General features: G+C 36.4%; 2 protein-coding genes and 2 long non-coding RNA genes across 5 annotated transcripts in view; 1 reads left to right on the forward strand and 3 right to left on the reverse strand.

Annotated features, from left to right (window-relative positions):
- The window catches only part of LOC6043753 (cartilage oligomeric matrix protein), a 91,990-nt gene extending 86,039 nt beyond the window's left edge, over positions 1-5,951 (reverse strand). The window contains exon 1 of the mRNA XM_038254476.1: positions 5,794-5,951. The gene's annotated coding sequence lies outside the window, so the exon portion shown is untranslated. The remainder of the gene's footprint in view (positions 1-5,793) is intronic.
- Positions 2,382-2,725, forward strand: LOC119767064. The gene is made up of 2 exons (XR_005277306.1): positions 2,382-2,447; positions 2,516-2,725. It is a non-coding gene; the product is annotated as an uncharacterized LOC119767064 (long non-coding RNA).
- Positions 5,952-13,541: 7,590 nt separating the features above from the next.
- Positions 13,542-14,411, reverse strand: LOC119767065. 2 transcript variants are annotated; one of them, XR_005277308.1, is made up of 3 exons: positions 13,837-14,411; positions 13,669-13,752; positions 13,542-13,598 (listed from the first exon to the last, which is right to left on the reverse strand). It is a non-coding gene; the product is annotated as an uncharacterized LOC119767065 (long non-coding RNA). The 2 variants fall into 2 exon arrangements; XR_005277307.1 differs by lacking the exon at positions 13,542-13,598 and having other exon boundaries at positions 13,613-13,752; positions 13,837-14,408.
- Positions 14,412-15,085: 674 nt separating this feature from the next.
- Positions 15,086-16,166, reverse strand: LOC119766268. The gene is made up of 2 exons (XM_038250712.1): positions 15,198-16,166; positions 15,086-15,100 (listed from the first exon to the last, which is right to left on the reverse strand). The coding sequence occupies exons 1-2, from the start codon at positions 16,164-16,166 to the stop codon at positions 15,086-15,088; spliced, it is 984 nt and encodes a 327-aa protein (XP_038106640.1).
- Between the last annotated feature and the right edge of the window lie 4,302 nt (positions 16,167-20,468).

Here is a 20,468-nt window from a genome sequence, read left to right on the forward strand (position 1 = left end):
CGGATCGATCGTGACAGGAAGGCGGGATCGATGACCATCGATCAGAAGGCGTACACGCTGGGAGGTCTCAAGCGATTCGGCATGGAAAACTGCAAGTCTTTTCCAGTGCCGTTGCAACCGCGCTTGAAACTCGAGAGAGGTGATCCGAAGGAGCTAACCGACAAGCCGTACAAGGAACTGGTCGCTTGCTTGATGTACTTGACCGTGACGTCTCGACCGGATATCTGTCCGGCGGTCAACTACTTCGCCAGTTTCCAAAGCAGTGCAACCGAGGAGCACTGGGTCCACTTGAAGCGCGTACTGCGGTACCTTCAAGGTACACTGGACTACAAGCTGGTCTACCAGCGAACGGATTCGGCGGTCGGAGTCGAAGCTTTTGCGGACGCTGATTGGGAGAACGACCCCACCGACAGGAAGTCCGTGCCCGGGTTCGTGCTCAAGCTACACGGCCAAACCGTAAACTGGTCGACGCGCAAGCAAACTTCTGTGGCGTTGTCGTCGACAGAAGCCGAGCTGATGTAACTTTGCCAAGCAAGCTGCGAGGTGATGTGGATGCTGAACCTGCTGGCGTCCATCGAGTACGAGGTGCCCCATCCGATCACCGTATACGAGGACAATCAGCCATGCATCTCTGTCACGGCTGATCCACGCAAGCTGAAGAGGATGAAGCACATCGACGTCCAGTATCGGTTCGTGAAAGAGCTGATCGACAACGGTAAGCTGCGTCTGCAGTACCTATCAACGGAGGAGCAAGTCGCCGATCTCATGACAAAGGGATTAGCGGCACCACGATTCAGGAAGCTGAGGGAGATGCTAGGAATAGCAAATTGAGGCGGGATGTTGAGTGTAGAATATAAGTGCAATTTGCATAACCCTAATTCACCGTGTACCGGAACTGCCATACCTTACACTCCAAAACCTTGTCTCACACAAACGTCAGAATAAACATTCCAATCCGAACTACCAAACAGCAACCACGCGTTTTACTACTGCTAAGAAATTCCTCTTGTCAACTAACAATTGACAGCGCCCAACCTGCTTTGTCAAAAACATTGATTTGTTTTGCGTCTCCTTCGCACACCCGCCTGTCAAGTTTGTGTTGGTTTTGCTGTTGAATTTGTTCTTGGTGAAAAATGTGGCGAAGCCGGTCAGTATTTTTTGTTTGAAATTTGTTTTTGGAAAGAATTAGTAAATTTATATTGCTAGTAGGTAGCTGCAAAAGGTACATCGTTTGCCGCAGTTGCGCAGTTTTCGAAACGTTGGTCGGTCGGTATTGAAGCTGACTCAACCCGCATCACCAAGGAGGTCATCGAGCTGAATGAGAAGTCCGTCGAGTAACTGATCGCTTTCGGCCGCGAGAAGCTGTCCTCGATTCCGCCCGGTGGTGCTGTCTCTGCCGCTGCCGCCGAGTAGCAGAAAGAGGAAAAGAAGATGGGGGTGTCCGATTTCGAGGACGATGACGACATGGGCTGCGGTTTCTTTGAATAAGATATTTCCCCGTGGCTACATCGCCGGATGGCTGCTGGCGGTTGCACTGGCCCAAAGACAGCAGGACGGAACTGTTCCGTGCAGTGGTTCCGGAAGTGTACAAATTATTTATTTCTACGAAATGCTAAAAGTAGGAAAAAGGACGATGGCCGTACAAAAAGAGCAATAATTATTTTGTTTTTTTTTTATTCAGCTGCTTTGTTGATACTTTTGGCTAACCAGTAGGTTTTCAAACGGAATCAATCAATAAAGACAGCTTCTGGATGGATACAACCGCATCTATTTCATAAACAACTTCCATTCATAATTATAAAAAAATGACGATCTCGCCTCCAACTTTCTTAAGATTTCTTGACTACAACTCCCGGTCCTCAAAAGCCACTAATTTTTCATTCTTGCAGAAAAATGTAATGATCGATAACAATACTCTTTACTTTTGGCGAACTGTAAATTGGTTCCATTTTGACAGTTCAAAATTGAGGCCGTTTTGCGAACCACTATTCAGCACCCAGGTTATAATCTAGGAAGCAATGTATTACAATATTGTTAAATATAGTTAAATTAAGAAAGTCATTATTCAAAATAACTCAAAATCTTTATTGACAAGAAAAAAATTTAAAATGTTCGTTTCAGAATGTATGTTTCAATCTAAAAAGAAAGTTTAATCATAATATGTTGGCAAAACTACTTTCAAAACATACCGAATCATTGAATTCAATGAAAATTTCACTAATACACATGACATTTTACTATCAAAGATGGTTTTGGAGTGTAGAACGTGTTTTCGAATTAAAAAAATGGTAAAAATTAGATGATGAAAATTAGCAAAGGCAAGTTTTTTTTTCCAAAATTCATTTTTTTTATTTAACAAATTTAAGCTATTTTTATTTATTTTTCATATGCGGCCCACGATACAACAAAAAGTTGCCAAAATGGCCCGCGAGGTTCAGCTGGCTGATGTAACATAAGATAAAATCATTTTAATTGTTACTATTGTGTTAAACTATTGTCTTTCATATGTTTATAGGACCTATTCAAAAAAAACTCTAGATATGTGTGCCTGCTTGGTTCAATAAAACTATTCAACACAGTGCACAGTGGATCCTCTCCGAACAAAGGTGTGACAAAATTAAAAAATGTCAGATATTCTACCAAATATGTCATATTAGGGTAATTTTGGGCAGCTGAATTCAAAAAATACATTTATTTTTTCATGAAATAAAATTTATGTACATTAGGGTGGTTCATAAATTATTATTTCTTAAATATTTTAATTGCTGAAATTGTATTTTTATATCAATAGTAGCTTGGAATTTTGATTTTGTGTGTGTATAAATCTTAATACCATATCACAATGATCCATAACCAAAATTTTGTTAAACAAAATTCGTAGATACCACACTTTTAAATAACAGCTTTGTTATCTTCCGAAAAGTTGATCAGGGACAGTACAGTAGTAACGTTAGGGTGATCCAGTTAATAGGGTGTTCCAAAATTTGTGTAATTGAGGAAAGGTGTTATTTGGCTGGATTATCATAACATTTTAACTGTGCACATTTTAGAAGTATCTGTAGTTTAGGTAGAAAAAGATCGGAAGAAATTTCTAGAGTTTTATAAAGGTGAAACAATATAAATTAAAGGTTGAGGCCAACGAAAATTCGATTTCAAGTTTTTATCTCCTTCCCCTTTCGAATATTCTCCAAATACTAGGGTGCAAAACAAAGATCGTCACCTACAAAATAAATAAATCATTAACTTTTTTTCAGTAGAGTTATTAATTAGAGTAACTTATGATACATTTTAATTTATAAAGTTGAGAATAAAGTTTTCAGTTTTATTTTTTTTATTTCCCATCTTTCCTCCTCTCTTCATCCACGACTAGAGCCAAGGTCTGCTCTGCTTTTTATGTACTAAGCTACACATAAAAATAGGTAAGGTAAAAACTGCTTTAAGGAAGACTATCTTTTAGAAATCTATCGTACTAAAAAAAGTATGTACCGTCATCAGGGGTGACATTAGGTCTGGGGGTGAGATTTAGTCATACAAATTTTAGCAATTTTGTATGAATGTATCTCACCCACCAGACCCAATGTCACCCCTGATGACGGTATTCATTAAAATGTTTGCAATTGCTCACTTTGTTCCAATAATTCTCCACGCAGATACACATTGCAGCTTGTGTGCTATCTTGTGACACGTCCTATCTTTTTCAGCAGACGGGCACACAAGCACATGTGAAATTTTCCGATAGAAAGTATTTTCGCCGTTGAAGTTTTTAGTCATTCAAACAGGAATATTTAACCAAGTCATAAAAAAGACGATGGAGAGGGGGGAGGGGAGGGGGATCTTGGTACACTAAGAAATCCTAAATCCAGTATTATTTTAGTACATTTGTTGAATTCTTGAATATGAAGAAAAATCAAAAGGCGATTGCCATATCTGACTTTTTGATCCGATTCGTGAATAGAGTAGAGTAGATCCACTTTGACTTTTTTTAGAAACATGCAAATTTTGATCTTTCGAGCAAGTATGAGCAAAATTTGCTATACACAGTCTGAAAGTACATCAAATTTCATGACAGAAACTGCATACGAGACTTTGGTCACACCCGTACAAAATTGTTCCTGAAGAGTTGAAATTCGAAAAAATCTTGAAAATAGGTAATGCTTTCTTTCGTTTGAATAGCTTAAAAGGGGGGAGGGTTCAATCAAAATTCCAAGAACAGTAAAATTAACAACTTTTAAATATCTTTCAAATGCAGTCAAAAGAATCAAATTTGGTTTAAAATTGGCTGAGTTATGCAAGTTTTAAGAAAAAATATTTTTTGCGAATTTTGAAGTATCAGCTACTAGAAATAACAAAAATGTCTGCACTCTCAAAGCCGCCAAAAATTCAAATTCCATCCAATCTTGCTCAAAATTTGGGAAAGTGTTTTTGAAGGTATGAGAAAAAATAGAAAAATACTAACACTAGTGTAATTTAACTTTCATTTTTTAATTTTTGTCACACCTGGATCCACTGAGCAGTGATAGGTTCTCTTAAACTAATTAATTATTCGTGTTGGTAAGGTAGGTGAACAAATCATGTTTAAATGTATATTAAATCCAAATCCAAATTTTGGATATAACGAGTTTAATATTGGTTGGTAAGTTGTTCCAATTTACAATGCCTTTAGCAATGAATGATTGACTATAGTAAAAAAAAGTTATGATTAAAATTTTGGAATAAAGTAGCTTTGGGTTTTTCAAATCAGACAATCAAGATATTTGGGTAGTTTTGATCTAATAATTCTATGAAGAATAAGGCAAGCACGGTATTTACAGAGTTTTTCATTCAAGTATCATCAGCATGAGACAAATATTTTCAGAACACCAACCAGTCCAAACATTTCTGTTTTCTGTTCGTTCCACTGCCCAATGTTGTGTTTCTTCAAACATAACCCTGAAGGCATAGTTTGAATCTAAGTTTTGTCCCAATTTCAAGAAAAAGAAAACTTTTATCTTCGTTTTTACCCTACCAAAACTGAACCACGCGCCGACATAGTATCAGAATATTGAAAAAGAAGTCACACCAGGTATGAATCGCGTGGGCGCTTAAGTTATTTATGTGGGCGCTTTCATGAACCACGAAGAAAACGTTGTTGGTTTGACTCTCCTTTTGCGCCTTGAGAGCTACAGTGCGGGACGAAATGCTGAGCGAAGTAATGTTATAAACAGCGTTTTAACTGTCGTTGTTTTGTCGTAAAAGATTTGGATTTAATTCGTTTTTTTAAATAATGTCATGTAAGACTCCTTATTAATAACCAAATATGTGGTAATCTCAAACGAAATTTAATGAAATGTCGCAATCGCAAGAGTTTAACGCACTCGGAAGTTATAGTCGAGCAAAATTTAATCTTTTGACATGTACTGTACTAGTAACGCAAACATATGAGCTTTTGTTCACTAAAAGCTACGAAACCTGATAACCTTAGAGCATAGTTTCTAGAAATTCACAAATCACATTGTCTAAATAGAAAGATAAACTATGGTTCACAGAGCAAAATTTCCTAAACAGTGAGATTATGTGACATAATGTTATCCGCTTTGCCTTCATTATATTTTGCATGATCGCGAGCAAACGAATTAAAACACCTGTGAGACATTTCGCCACAATTTTAGGTTTTACAGCTCCTGATTTAGAAATTTTAAAACTTTTCGATTTTTTAGTGTAATACTGAACGATATTTTAGTTTTCGGATTTTATTACGTAGAAAGTAACATTTCTTATTAATCACAGGTTGTTTCTATAAATGATTGTACTTACTTTATTAAAACAAACCTTTGATTGAAAAAAAGATTAACTTTTACTTTGATACATTTAACAATATTCCACTTAAGACTATAACAATTTACGAGCAACAACTTATTACGGTTATGCTAGATGAATCAGGTTTGCTGACCGGACTGTTTGAAGCACAGCGACGCACTGAGGTCTCTTTTTTCTCATCTCTCTCATCTTGCCTTTATTCATTGTGGGTAGATCCAATATAGATGGACCGCATGTCGAACGCGATCTGAAAAGTGTCACGGTGTATTCAGAGTATATTATTATGAAATAAAAACAACTCCACACACAACGACTGCCCTTTGAGTATTTATTAGTTTTATTCTAAAAGATTTCAGTAATGCAATATTTTAAGGTCAGTTGTATTAACATTTGGAATGTTGGCTTAAATTTGAGGCTATGGTTTATATTCGTCTTGTAATCCGATCAAAAAATGGTAAATATTATGGTCAAATTACTTTGCACTTTTTAAACATTTTCTCTAAAATTAGTGTCTGATTCTTGTACTAACATGTTTGTCTTTCTTATGATCTATCTACAATTAACTATTCTAGCTTAGAATAGTTAAGTAAAGTAGAATAGATAAGTTATTTTGAAAAATACGCAACTTACGGCCGTTATCTACAATCACCTTAGAAAGCTTGCTGGGCTGATATACATATGATATATTGCTATGCAGTTGTTTGTTTACCTTTGATATGAAAACGCCAAATAACCGTAGATTTAGTAATTTTCCAAACAATACGTAAATTTTCTAATTTGGATACTTTTCCATTGTAGAAAATCAGATTCATTTCCATTGATTCAAGTTTCAAAGCTAAGAGCAATTTTCTAAATAAAGTGATGGTAGATAGGTCATTACAAAAGAAAAGTAAAGGATTTGCTTTTGAATAATTGTTCTAAGCTATTTTTTTTTCGAAGATTGCGTTCCCGGGCTACCTAACTAGTCTTTTTTTTGTTAATTTAGCAAATTCCTAAGTTGTACACTGAAATGTGTCATAAGAAATGATGATAGTTTTATTTATATCCAGCATGTTTAAAAGTAGTTTAAAATTAAAATATTAAATTACTTAACTGTACCAGTTTCCAAAAAAATGTAATACCAAGAGTTCCATAATAACAATTCCTTACAATTTTTAACCGGATTCTGTGGAAAATTTTGTAGGGTAGAGGACCCAGTTTTCGCCCTGCTCCAGTTTTCGCCCACCTACTGGATTCAATCTATATTTAGCAAACTCATACCGTTTTTTGGTTGAATTTATTATGCAGGTTTACATATTGATTCATTTCTAGTACTAATTGAAACTTTCCTAATGAATTTCTATTGTTTATTAAGTTTTTATAAGCTTTTCAAATGTGGAGTTCAATTTGTTGGGTGGTGACGCGCGGTCAATTATGTGGCATTGTGTGTGAAAAGAAAAGAATTTTACTTCGTGTTTCATCCTGGTTGGCTTGCCCACAAGCAGAAGAAAATCAGTTCAATTTGTTGGGTGGTGACGCGCGGTCAATTTTGTGGCATTGTGTGTGAAAAGAAAAGAATTTTATTTCGTGTTTCATCCTGGTTGGCTTGCCCACAAGCAGAAAAAAATCAGTTCAATTTGTTGGGTGGTGACGCGCGGTCAATTATGTGGCATTGTGTGTGAAAAGAAAATAATTTTATTTCGTGTTTCATCCTGGTTGGCTTGCCCACAAGCAGAAAAAAATCAGTTCAATTTGTTGGGTGGTGACGCGCGGTCAATTATGTGGCATTGTGTGTGAAAAGAAGAGAATTTTGCTTCGTGTTTCATCCTGATTGGCTTGCTCAAGTCCTTCCTACATCATCGTTGATCGGGAGGCACGACGTCGTGTGAATTGTTGCATTAAAATAAGTTTAAGTATTACTGTAAATGACTGTAAAAAAGTCCTTCCTATATCATCAATGTCGTCTGAGTAATCGTGATGAAAAATTACATTTATTCAGTGTTTAAATACCTGTGCGCGAGTGTTTTGGTGTGCTAATTAGAAAGACCTTCCCATAGCATCGTTGCTCGGAAGGCTCGCCGACGGGTCTGTTATGAAAGTCCTCCCCATAGCATCGTAGCTCGGGAGGCATCAAAAACCCAATACCTTATCCTACTAACCCAAAAAAAAAAATAATCACGTGATGCTTGAAGGAGATGCTGTGGATTCAACGGTCTCAAGCGGTATCAACAAGTATATAGCAAAAACTATGTGCTTGATGAGTCTGCAACTTCAACTATCGGACTAACATTCCTCCCTTTTGTTGAACTGCAGGCTTCTTGGGAGGGCGCCGGTATTGACTAATAAAGTCGGGGTCTTCAGGGGTTAAACAGTGAACGGATGGTTGGCTCCCACTGATCATTTTTGATTCATTGTTTAACTTCAGCTGATCTGTCAATAACGGAGTAGCAGCTCATTGGCAGTCAACCATGCTCATGCTCATGCTCATTATGCAAGAGCAAAATGTGGTATCATACCAATTTAAGGTATTGTTTTGATATTGCAAAATTGCAGAATTTGTCAATGATCGAACACCACATTTTGGTATTCTTTTGGTATTACAGTATTTTATCAAATTCCTCTGCAACTATGGGAAAATTTTGACCAATTTTGACAAAATAATTAATTTTGCGCTATAATGATGTCTCAAAGCGAATGCTTTCATTCAAAACCGGAAATTTCAAACTTGATTTTAAACATTTTTGATATACCCCCTATAGAAATGACTTAAAATTGTGGAAAATATTCTAAGTCAGGATGGCACATTTTGGTATTATTTTGGTATTAAAGTGTTTTATCAAATTCTTCTGAAACTATGGGAAAATTTTGACCAATTTTGACAAAATAATTAATTTTGCGCTAAAATGATGTCTCAAAGCGAATGCTTTCATTCAAAACCGGAAATTTCAAACTTGATTTTAAACATTTTTGATTTACCCTCTATAGAAATGACTTGAAATTGTGGAAAATTTTCTAAGTCAGGATGGCACATTTTGGTATTATTTTGGTATTACAGTATTTTATCAAATTTCTCTGCAACTATGGGAAAATTTTGACCAATTTTGACAAAATAATTAATTTTGCGCTAAAATGATGTCTCAAAGCGAATGCTTTCATTCAAAACCGGAAATTTCAAACTTGATTTTAAATATTTTTGATATACCCCCTACAGAAATGAGCATGAGCATGAGCATGAGCATGAGAGACCACCCATGGTTGTCCTTCTCCGTTGCTGAACAGGACCGTAATTTCCTATCAATTTTTGATATACCCCCTACAGAAATGACTTGAAATTGTGGAAAATTTTCTAAGTCAGGATGGCACATTTTGGTATTATTTGAATATTGAAAGGTTTCATCAATTTTCTCTGAAACTATGGGAAATTAGTTAAAAAATTTTTACGAGTTAATTAATTTTGCGCTAAAATGACTTGAAACCCAAAAATGTTAAAGATGATTTTGAAAATTAGTGTGATATACCCACTAATATTTTTTTCAAGAACGTTGAAATATCTCTAAGTCGGGATAACCAAATACTTTGAAAAACGGGTCAATCGACAGATTAATGAATTTTGGTGAATTTCAATTCAGTTTCATTTTAATAATACTTATTTTTCAATCTTGTTATTTTTCAGAAGCTTCCAGAACTTCAAGCACAGGCCGTTCATCAATGACAAATGCATTCGGTGTGGTGAAGAATATCACTAATAACAACATGGAATCATCAGGTGAGTAGATTTGGCTGTTGCATATGAATAATTTCCGTTTTTTCACTAACTGCAACTGCTGCACTAAAAATGGTATGAAAATACCAAATTTTTGTATTACTTGTTCAAATACCAGCGACCATAATGTGCTCTTGGTTACCCAGTAATAGATGGTAAAATACCATGAAATCATACCAAAATCATGTATGTGAAAGACCACAGAAACACCAAAATATGATTTTCCAAGGGCGCGGGAATACCTAAAAATAAAACCATGGCAATACCAAGTTTTGGTATTCAAGCAATGTTCAAAAATCCAGAAGACCTCAACTTGGTATTGAAATGGTTTTATTTTGAGGTATTATTTTACCCTTGGAATAGGGTAGAGTAGTCATCAATGAGACACGGGGAACAATGATAAAATGGCTCTCACAAGTCGTAGTTTCAACCAATCAGGCTCATATTTGGGGGAAAGGTGTATCTACTGGATACACGTCTGCCATTATAGTGGCTTTGGTTATGGACGCTCCCTTTGAAAAGTTATTCATAAATGTTTGATTCTGGGGTGTAAAAGTAAATTATGGGAAAAAAATACTTTTTCGCGCGTAGGCTGCCGTTTACACCAAAACTAATATTTCTTCAAATTTCTTTCGTCATTTCACAGGGCATGAGTTGGGCTACAATGTCCTTTCATTAAGTTTGACCAAAATTTAGAATATACCCAGAATCCAGGGCTGTCTCATTGTTCCCCACTCATTTTAGCCCATGGGTAACAATGAGACACTTTGATTTTTCTTCATTAAACATTTCAAAATACATGTAAATCTTTCAAAACATGAATTGAAAGTGATTTTTGGCATATTTATAAAGTTTTAACTTCATTTAACCAAATATACAAAGTTATTTGGTATAAATATATGGACATTACAACATTTAAATACTTTTTAATATAACTTTTGTTAATTAAAGTTTCATGTTGTCAAAATTGCTCTAAAATGTTCAATGCAAGTCACCTGTAATGGAACAATACAAAAACTTGATGTTTAACTAGAAAAGTATTGATTTTCGTAGAGTGTCTCATTGTTCCCCAGCTGTCTCATTGTTCCTGCCAAGTGCGTCTACAATGAGACAGTTGAATAACTCTGGCTGTAGAGGTCGGATCGATCTCATATTTTGGTCAATGTTAGAACACATTAAAAGAAAGAAAATGTAACAAAAAGCTTTTTAAAACATGCTAATGAAAAAAATACAAAAATCGTTGAAGTTTAAAAACCAAAAGTGTCTCATTGGTGACTACCCTACCCTAACATGGTTTGGTATTGTTGTACCCTTACACATACAAGATTTTGGTATGATTTCATGGTATTTTACCATCTATTACTGGGCAACCAAGGGCACATTTTGGTCGCTGTTATTTGCCCAAGTAATACCAAAACTTGGTATTCCCGTGTTATTTACCCCTGCTCACAGCGGGTAATAATGTTAATGAGGGAAAACAACTCATTTGGTCCGAAAATAACGTGAATGAATAATGCATTAGTTCACTGCATGTCTGAATTTCATGAAAATCTAGTGATTTACCTGTTTTAAACGTTTTCCAAAGGATATTTCAATAAAATAAAGTAAAGGCGATTTCTGGGGTCATGAAAAAAACATTCGATCCAATTTTCGACCAGGGCGAAATCTAGTATTGTGTTTAAAGATTTTACCTAGAACCAGTTTTCGTTTACCATAAAAACTTTCCTAATCGCTGCGAAATGTGCTTGAAAATATATTTTGAACATTCTAGATTATTGTTAAAGGTTAAATAATCATTTAAATTACTTTCATTCATAAGGGGTTTAGGTTCAAATGTTTAAAAGTTTACTGGTACATATGAGAACAAATTAAGCAGAGGATGCAGAAGTAGTTACACATGTGCTTTAATATTTTTATTAAGAGGTACTCGATGTTTTATATTGAGTCAATTCGGGAGCAAATGACCCCTAGGGTTAAAGCTCCCCTAACAAAATCAACAACAACGTGGAACTAATTGTAACTGTGTGCCCTTATCCTGGGTGAACAGGGACACATGAGTTCTATCACAAATTTTGATTCAGTCATATTTTTTTAGTGAGAATGAGAACATGTTTTGGTTCTAGTTATATTAGACAGAGAATCTCAAAATAAGTAGGATATCTGAAAAAAAAACTCCTAGGATTTTTTGAACCTCAATTTATAATATGTACGACAAAATATGTGCACATCAATGAAATTTAGCTTCGGGAACATATTGTGTATCAATAGGAGGCCATATTTGTTTAGCTTTGTGTCATAATTTCATTTGATTTCATGATTTTTGTCGTGGGCGATAAAACGGTTTCAAGGGTGGGCGAAAATTGGATTGAGGGGGGCGAAAATAGGTTCTTCAGAGCACTTTATGAAAACGCAAAATTTTATCAAAAATGAATAGGTAAATGATAAAAACCTTGTGGAAACTTAAAATCAAATAGTTTATCAACGTTCTACAACAAATAGAACCAAAAACCATAAATTGTCATCAAATTCTCATCAAATTTCCTAGATTGCCACTATAAAGTGGGCGATTTCTGGGTCCTCTACCCTATAGAGAATTAGGGCGCTTCGTCACTATTGCATACAAGCAAAAATTGCAGGCAATATTTGGGAGTAGCGAGCAGCAGTAATTCTCCAAACAAACTTCGGAGAAAACCCATTTTGCCATGTCGGTACGATTGAATTGACCCAGAAGGGTAATTTTTTCATTTAGAACAAAATCCTTCATTTTAAAATTTCGTGTGTTTCTAACTTTGCAGGGTTATTTTTTAGAGCGTAACAATGTTCTACAAAGTTGTAGAGCAGACAATTACAAACATTTTGATATAAAAACATAAGTGGTTTGCTTATAAACATCACGAGTTATCACGATTCTACGAAAAAAAGTTTTGAAAAAGTTATTTTATGCGTTTCTCTTTGGTTCGTCATCCGTGTCTGTCGCGGGTGACCATGAAAGGGCATGAATAACGACGACCAACTTTTTTTCACCATCGTGTTCCCTGACCAATTTTACATAGGAATCACTTATCGACAGAAATGAATATGTTTCGTTCCAGAGATATCGAATTTTAAATTTTTGTGTTTTCGAGATTACCTACATCAGCTTCATTCGCCGCATCTGCTAGAAGCACACAGGCGGGCTGATCAATAACTGCTACCTGATCATTTATTGAAATAATATTTCATCATACATAATCTTTATCAAATTGGGCAAAAATTGACTGTATAGCACTGCAGGAAACTGGAGTTGATTCACGAATGTTTATCTGCTAAAAAAAAAATGAAGTGAATTTCTGTGCTAACCCACAGGACAGAGCAATAACGACACACAGTAAAGGGCAGAATTGGATTCCGACAGAGCGAGCAGGAAAATGCAATTAATCTTGTTAGTAACACTGAACAATAAGTGCACGATACATTACTGAGTAAAAAATATGAACTAAAATTAATAAAATTTGTTGATACGTTGTACTCTAGTGAAGGACGATCACAAGGATTAGGAAAAGGATTTCTGGAAAGTATAAAACTGAAAAATGTAAGAAAATCACAAAGTTTGATCTGCTGCAAAGCGGCTAATTCCCCAAATTTAGTTGCGATGATTTCGCATATAATTTTTGGGAGTTTTCGCATTCTTTCAAACATTAGCAGTTCTTTTGGTTTTCAGCACAACATTTTGCAAAATTGCTGTTAGTTTTTGCATTCTATATTTTTGTCATACTTTTCAAATATTTCGATGAGTTTATGCATTATTAGTTTTTTAAGCATATTTTTTAAATTATTTCTGTGAGTATTTGCATTCTTTCAAACATGAGCAGTTCTTTTAATTGGCTGCTTATTATTTAGATTATTTCTGTTTGTTTTTGCATTCTTTGTTTTTCAAGCAATTTATTTGGAGTAGTTATGCTCTCGACTGTTACTCTACAATTTTGGATTTGGTTTTCGGCTTTCAGTCATTTAGCAGTGAAAACAATGTATTGTTCCAATTTCCGACGTTTCGGCAAATTTATTGCCTTTTTCAAGGATTCTAAAAAATATTTGTTTGTTTTTAACTATTAGTGCTTGTTTTAGGTGGGAAAATACTGTTGGTTACTTACAAAAACGGTTTGTTTTCTTGTTATTTTTGGGGTTTTGGGTAAATTGATAACTGTCTTTTGTTGTTGTTCCTCAGTCTTAGTTGGCTGTAATTTTAAGGGTTTGCACAAAGGGGGGGGGGGGGGGTGTTAAAATTGAGCAACGTTTCAAGTGGTTCTAAGGACACTTACTGCATAGCAGCACATATTATGCTGGTAGCTGCTGGTTTCGGTTTCGAAAAAACTTTTTGTGTTGCACTATCCACGAAACCACATCGGTAGAACTTGAGATTCAAAAAGAGGGATTTATACAGTGCTGCCTCTAGCGGTGGAGAGCTCCAACTTTTATAAAAGATTTTATAATAGATTTAACCGAGGGGTTGATCAACAGCACGATTTTTTCTCCAGCCTGAGCAAATAACGAAATACAACTTTAGAACCCCTTGACTGATAGAAACTGGCATAAACTGTTATACACATAAAAGAAAACAACATCGTAGCTGGCCATGCAAAAAAACAATTTTCCAATGTTTACAAGTTTCCGTCCATCTTCAGGAACCATTTTCGTTCATATTCCATTGCGTCCTAAAAGAAACGGATTTCCATAAAACAAATCTGATGAAAAATGTTTAGTGTGAACATCACTTGATCGAGAACCAGAGAAGTGCCATCTGAATGGATTATTTTCCGGTAGTTAAGGATAGTTGGATTTGTTACGAGCATTATTTTTATGAATCTTGTACAAAGAAGACATAAGTTGAACTGAAATAAACATTACCATTGAAAGGTACGGTAGTTATTTGAAAACAAATGGTTCAATGAAGCAATTTTAAATGTGCCTCCAAGTGATCACTTCTGTTGTCTTAGTTGATGTCACCAGGCCAAGTTTTTTTCAACTTTCAATCTGTACTCTTGTTAAGCTGGTTGTTTATGGAAGACGCAAAACGCAAAACGCTTAACATTGCGTGTGATGGCCATTTTAACGGAAACACATTTTCACTCAATTTTCAGTTGATAAAAAGGTGCAAATCGTGATGAGCTTGTTTGTTTTGATTCGTTGCCACGAATGTCAGTCTAACTGGTATACATTTTCTTTTATGAGATCGTAGTGTGCTGAGAAATCATCCAGGACAAATTTATCGTAGAACACTCATGAACTGATTTCTCGTCACACTTTTTGAGCAGAAATTTGTTCAGAGTTCCACGGATGTGACGAAATGGTCAATTTCAATCGAACGGAGCTTAATGGCGGTTTGTTCACCAAAAAGCGTCAAAGGCATGGCTAGAATTTGGGTCATTTTGTGTACTAAATGTGGGTCAAATGTGGGAGAAGGGAGGGTATACTATTCTTGTTCTGTTTCACTCGGTGTTACTGTGTTGGGTTTTCTGTGTTTATAGTTTTTAGTTTTAAGTGTGTGTAGTAATCCTGCGTAGATAATACTCAGGCCCTCTGTATCTGTACGTTTGTTTACGGTATGGTTATTGTTCGTGATATGGCACATCTCTAGGATTGGTAGAGCTGTACCACGGTTGTGTTGGTCTAAGATTCTTACTTTTTTTGTGTCGAAAGAATGTTGTTTTGTGATGCTGTGCTCGAGCAAAGCTGTTTTCTGCCTCAGCTCGGCTATCTTGTAGTCGTCAGTGGTGTGTCCCGCCTGTAGCAGCTCGTCCAACCGTTTTATGTCGCATCTGTGGCTCGACATCCTCGTTTTCAGCTGCGTTGTTGTCATCCCGATGTACGAACTCTCACATTCGTTGCATGGGATAGCATAGATGACGTTGGTGTGGTTCTCCGTGGGCACCTTGTCCTTCATGTTGCTGAAGAAGCTTGAGCCCACAGTGTTGGTGTTGCGGAAAGCTAACCGTACCTCCGGGTAGTCCTGCTTGAGTGTTTTGGCTATAGTTTGTGACAAGGTTGGGATGTTTGGTATGGATCGGTAGTAGATGTTTGTCTGCTGGTGGCTCGGTTCGGCTTGTTGCGTTTGTTGTTGTTGTTGTTGTTGTTGGTTGCCGTTGCTGGAACGGTTACATAGCTGGCAGTTCATGAGTCGACGCCGAAGGGGTTTTGGGTAATGATTGATTTCTAGCTCCCTGTCCACGATCTTCATTTTTTCCCGAGTGTTTAAGTTGGTAGACAGTTTGTCTACACGTTGTATGAAGTTCATAGCTGTATTGACCTTCTGGCTCGTGGTGTGGCAGGAGAAGAAGTCCAGAAAACGACCACTCGAAATTGGCTTTCGGTACCATTCCGTCCGGATCTGTTGGGCTTCGGTGCGGACCAATACCATGTCCAGATACGGCAGTCTCCTGTTTTCTTCTAGCTCGTAGGTGAATTGGATGTGTTGGCTGTAGCTATTGAATGAGTCTTGGACGTGTTTCAACTTGTTCAGGGGAAGCGCTACGATCAGGTCGTCGACGTACTTCTTGAGCACTGGTGGTTGAAATTCGAGCTTTTTGACGACGGCGTGCATCAGATTCTCCATGACGAGATCGGCTAGTGGGGACGACAGGGGGTTACCCATGGCAGTTCCAAAAATTTGTGAATAGAACTTTCCTCGAATGTGAAGTAGCATGATTTCATGATGAACTCGATGATTTCCAACATGATTTCCAGGTTTATGTTGGTGTGTTTCTGTATGTCGCTCCAGTTGAACGTGACATCGCGTCGAACAAGTTCGAAGGGAATGCACGTGAAAGAGAAACAACGTCCAGGGATACCAACACATAGTCAGCTGGGAGGGTGATGCCGTTGATGTAGTCACAGAAGCTGTAGGAGTCCCTTATGTTGTAGGTGCTTTGCAGTGAGCTCTGCAGTATCTGTCCAACGAACTTTGAGAGAGTGTAGGTGGGTGCTGTCATGTTTGGAACTACTGGTCGTAGTGGTAATCCAGCTTTGTGAGCTTTGGGTTGCCCGTAGATTCTTGGGCACAAAGCTTTTCTGGACATTAGCTCATTCTCTAACCGATCGTTTATGGCATCTAGTCGTTTCAAACGCTTAACAATCTCGTTGTTCTTGCTCTGGATACTTGATGTTGGGTCGCGATTGGCCGTGGCGTATGTTTTGGTGTCCGAGAGTAGAGCTAGCATCTTAGACTTGTAGTCGTTGCCGTTCATAATCACAGTTTTATTGCCCTTGTCAGCTTTTAGTACGACAAGCTCTTTGTGCGTTCGCAGAAACTCTCTCGTGGCTTTCGCACTCGTTTTGAGAAATTGTGCTAATGGTGTGGGTGGCTGCGGGTTGTTGATAAACTGGTGCAGGTAGTTCTGTATGTTGTTGGTAATCTTGCACCTGTTTGTGTTTTGCACGGCAATAGTGGCTGGGTCAGCAACTTTGCGGCGGGGCGTTATCTGCATTGGTTTGTCTTTGGTGTGCAAGATGTTTTCAACATCGGCCAGAAGATGGAAAAACGGGATTTGCTCAATGAAGTGCGGTGGGAGGGCGAATTTTGGACCAAGGCTGAGGAGTATGGCTGCTTCGTGTGGTATTTGTTTGTCTGTACCATTGTGAATGGCGGCTTGGTTCAGTCCAGGTATACTGTTGTTTTGTTCTGCCATAGCAGCAATTATGTTGTGGAACTTCTTTTTTGTTGTGTGTGATTGGGTAGCCAGGTTATGGACGTGGTAGTTGTCCTGGGAGTCAAAAAATGGTTTGTAATCGGCTTCCGGGACAGTTACATTGTTTTCACTGCTAAATGACTGAAAGCCGAAAACCAAATCCAAAATTGCAATTTATTTGTATAATTTTTAGGAGTTTTTGCATTCTTTCAAACATGAGCAGTTCTTTCGGTTTTCAGCACAATATTTGGCAAAATTGCTGTTAGTTTTTGCATTCCATAATTTTTGTATACTTTCAATTATTTCGGTGAGTTTATGTATATTTAGTTTTCTATAATTTTTGTTAGGTTTTGCAATCTTTTAAACATGAGAAGTTTTTTTGATTTTTAGCATAGCATTTATAAAAATTTCTGATAGTTTTTGCATTCTTCATTTTCTAAGCAAATTATTTGTATCATTTCTGTGAGTTTTTGCATTCAAACAAATAGCATAAATTATACAAAAAAGTTAATTTTTATTCAATTCGGCGAAACATCCATTCGGCGAAACGACATTCGGCGAAATGACCGTCGGCGAAACGACATTCGGCGAAACGTACCAGATTCGTAAAATTATTCAAACTTTGTTGTAAATTACTTTGTGGACAGTACTGTAGGGGATGAATGCAAAATTATATCGATAGTTCCCGTAGTTTTGAAGATACTAAAATTACTGTAACAAAAATCTAGGTGCAAAAGCTGTGGTTGATGTGCACCGTTAATATGATCAATCTCTCAAACCATAAATCGGATTTGCCATATTATGGTAAAGTGTCAATAATTAACTATAAGAATAAAAATAATAATGCAGGTTTTGGGGTTTTTGCTGAATGGCACTATTTTGCTACCGCCCATGATGAAGGCCCTAGTCGTGGCCTCGGAGGTACTCTAAAACGGTTAGCAACACGTAAAATAACCCAATAAATATTCCTTTCACAAAAATAGATTGATCAAGGTAGGGGAACAGCATCTTATTCCAGCGTTCCTCTAATGTTGCCATATCAGCGCTTTGGCATTCAATTACAGCTGATTAAAAGCGTTTTCAACTGAAATGAAGTGATAAATAGCTCAATAAGAAGTGAACAAGCAAGTTTCTTTCAAAAGTTTTGCAAAACTTGTTGTTTAAATAATGAAAATGAGCAAATTGGACAAAACTAGGAGCGAGGACTTAACCTGCCAAACATACGAGAATTTCCCCTATTAGCCATTTGAATAAATATTTGCGTAAAATTATAGAAATATAAATTAAATGAATCATCTCCCAGAACACCAGGTAGCAGTTATTGATCAGCCCGCCTGTGTGATTCTAGCAGATGTGGCGAATGAAGCTGATGTAGGTTATCTCAAAAATACAAAACTTTAAAATTCGATATCTCTGGAACGAGACATATTAATTTCTGTCGATAAGTGATTCTTATGTAAAATTGGCCGGGAAACACGATGGTGAGTTCAAATAAAAAAAATAAGTTGGGGTGTTTTGAGATACGGCCGTTTAAAGTTTTCAATTGCGCAATACAGGTAGAAACAATAAATTAATCAACATTTTGATCACGGAAATGGATTCTACGCCCAATTTCCTTCAAAATTGAGTCTAAGACCGATCCTCTAAGATTTGTGATTCCTGAGTTATCGTCGTTTGAAACTAGGAGGTTTGCTCAAAAATCGCCTAAAAGTCGATTTTTTTGGGGAGGTACAAAAATGGAGGGGGTGGTCCGATTTGGATGAAATTCGGGATTCTTGAATGTTTTGATAGTATCAACAGCTCTGCCAAATTTGAGCAGAATCGGAGAGGGTAATTTTCAAATTTGCACTTTTTCGTTGTTTTGTCATTGTCAGCTCTAAAACTTTGTAGAACATAGTTACACTCTAAAAAATAACCCTGCAAAGTTAGAAAAAAACACAAAATTTTAAAGTGAAAATTTTTATTCTAAATGAAAAAATGACCCCTTTGGGTCAATCTAGATTCGAAAAGTACATTCAATTTCCCATTAAATGAAATGCTCCAAATTTTTTTACAGCTGAGTAACGGAAAATGGCAGAGTTTTTTAAACTTTTCAGTGTTTTTTCGATGAAAAATACGTTTTTCTGGAATTCTGAGTACGCCATCAAATCGGGCGTCTAATTTTACATAAAGTCTCATCACCGTTTCAGGCTGCAAATTATTGAAAAACACCTCTTTTTTCGCATGTTCAAAAATTTAAGGGGTCGTAACGCCCCTTCGTCACGAGATATCACAAAACGGACCTTGAATAATTAAAAGTGTACTTGTTTCTAGGGACCCCAAACTGTATGCTTTCCCTCGAGTTGAGCCTGCGCAGAAATTTTGTTGGTCGGTGTAATTTAGCATCTCTAGGTTGTCTCAAACTGTTGAAAAAGTACAATAAACCGAAGTGACATTGACAGGATTTCAATTTATTTTTGGAATGTTTTCCAACTGGTAGGGTTTGTTTCAATATTATTGTTCCTAAAACATGTACTGGAACAAGCCACACAAGGTCCATCCAGTTTTTTTCAGTAGTGTTGAAAAAAAATAGTTGCGTTGGAAATTTTTATTTGAATTCTGAAGTGACTTTGATGACATAGTTTTCCTATTAAAAATCAGATTTAAAGTGTTCAAGTTTTATTTTTACGTCAAATGGACCATTACTAAGGTTGCTATTATAGTTTAAAAAAAATATGTTGTTATTTAATTAATTAACTATATTTGTGTTTTTATAACAAAATATTTTTTTGTTTTATACTTTATGAAAATTTTACAAAGCGATCAGAATTATTCATCCACAATTTTTTTAAAGACTAATTTTTATACTAATTTTAAAATAAAGATGCAACCAAAAACTCTATACATATATTCCATTTATTTTCACCAATCTTTGCTATAAAATGCAAACTTGTTACCGTCTTTTTTTACTTTTCTACACAGCGCCTACAGACAAGGGCTAACACATTATTGCTTGTAGTCATCTCAGATAAGCGAAATTCCAGATGTTGACATGGGATTGCAAAATCACTGACGCTTAAATTGCCGAATATAACTTTTTCCAACATATATTAGAGTCCGGGGAACCCAAATCGCTCTTTACTGGTATTAAGAAATGATCTGTTGGAATTCAAGTTAATTTTTTTTTTTCAATTAAATATACTTTATTGAATCTTTCTTATAATAATTACATTTGGTTTACATAATAAGTGGTCAGCTGTGGCTCTTCAGCTTTAGTTTGCTTTTCGTGA

The sequence above is a fragment of the Culex quinquefasciatus genome, chromosome 2 (assembly GCF_015732765.1).
Source record: "Culex quinquefasciatus strain JHB chromosome 2, VPISU_Cqui_1.0_pri_paternal, whole genome shotgun sequence".
Taxonomy (NCBI): domain Eukaryota; kingdom Metazoa; phylum Arthropoda; class Insecta; order Diptera; family Culicidae; genus Culex; species Culex quinquefasciatus.

Excerpts from the sequence above, each read along its gene's own strand:
- LOC119766268 (XM_038250712.1), bottom strand. The coding sequence starts at position 16,166 with ATGGGTAACCCCCTGTCGTCCCCACTAGCCGATCTCGTCATGGAGAAT.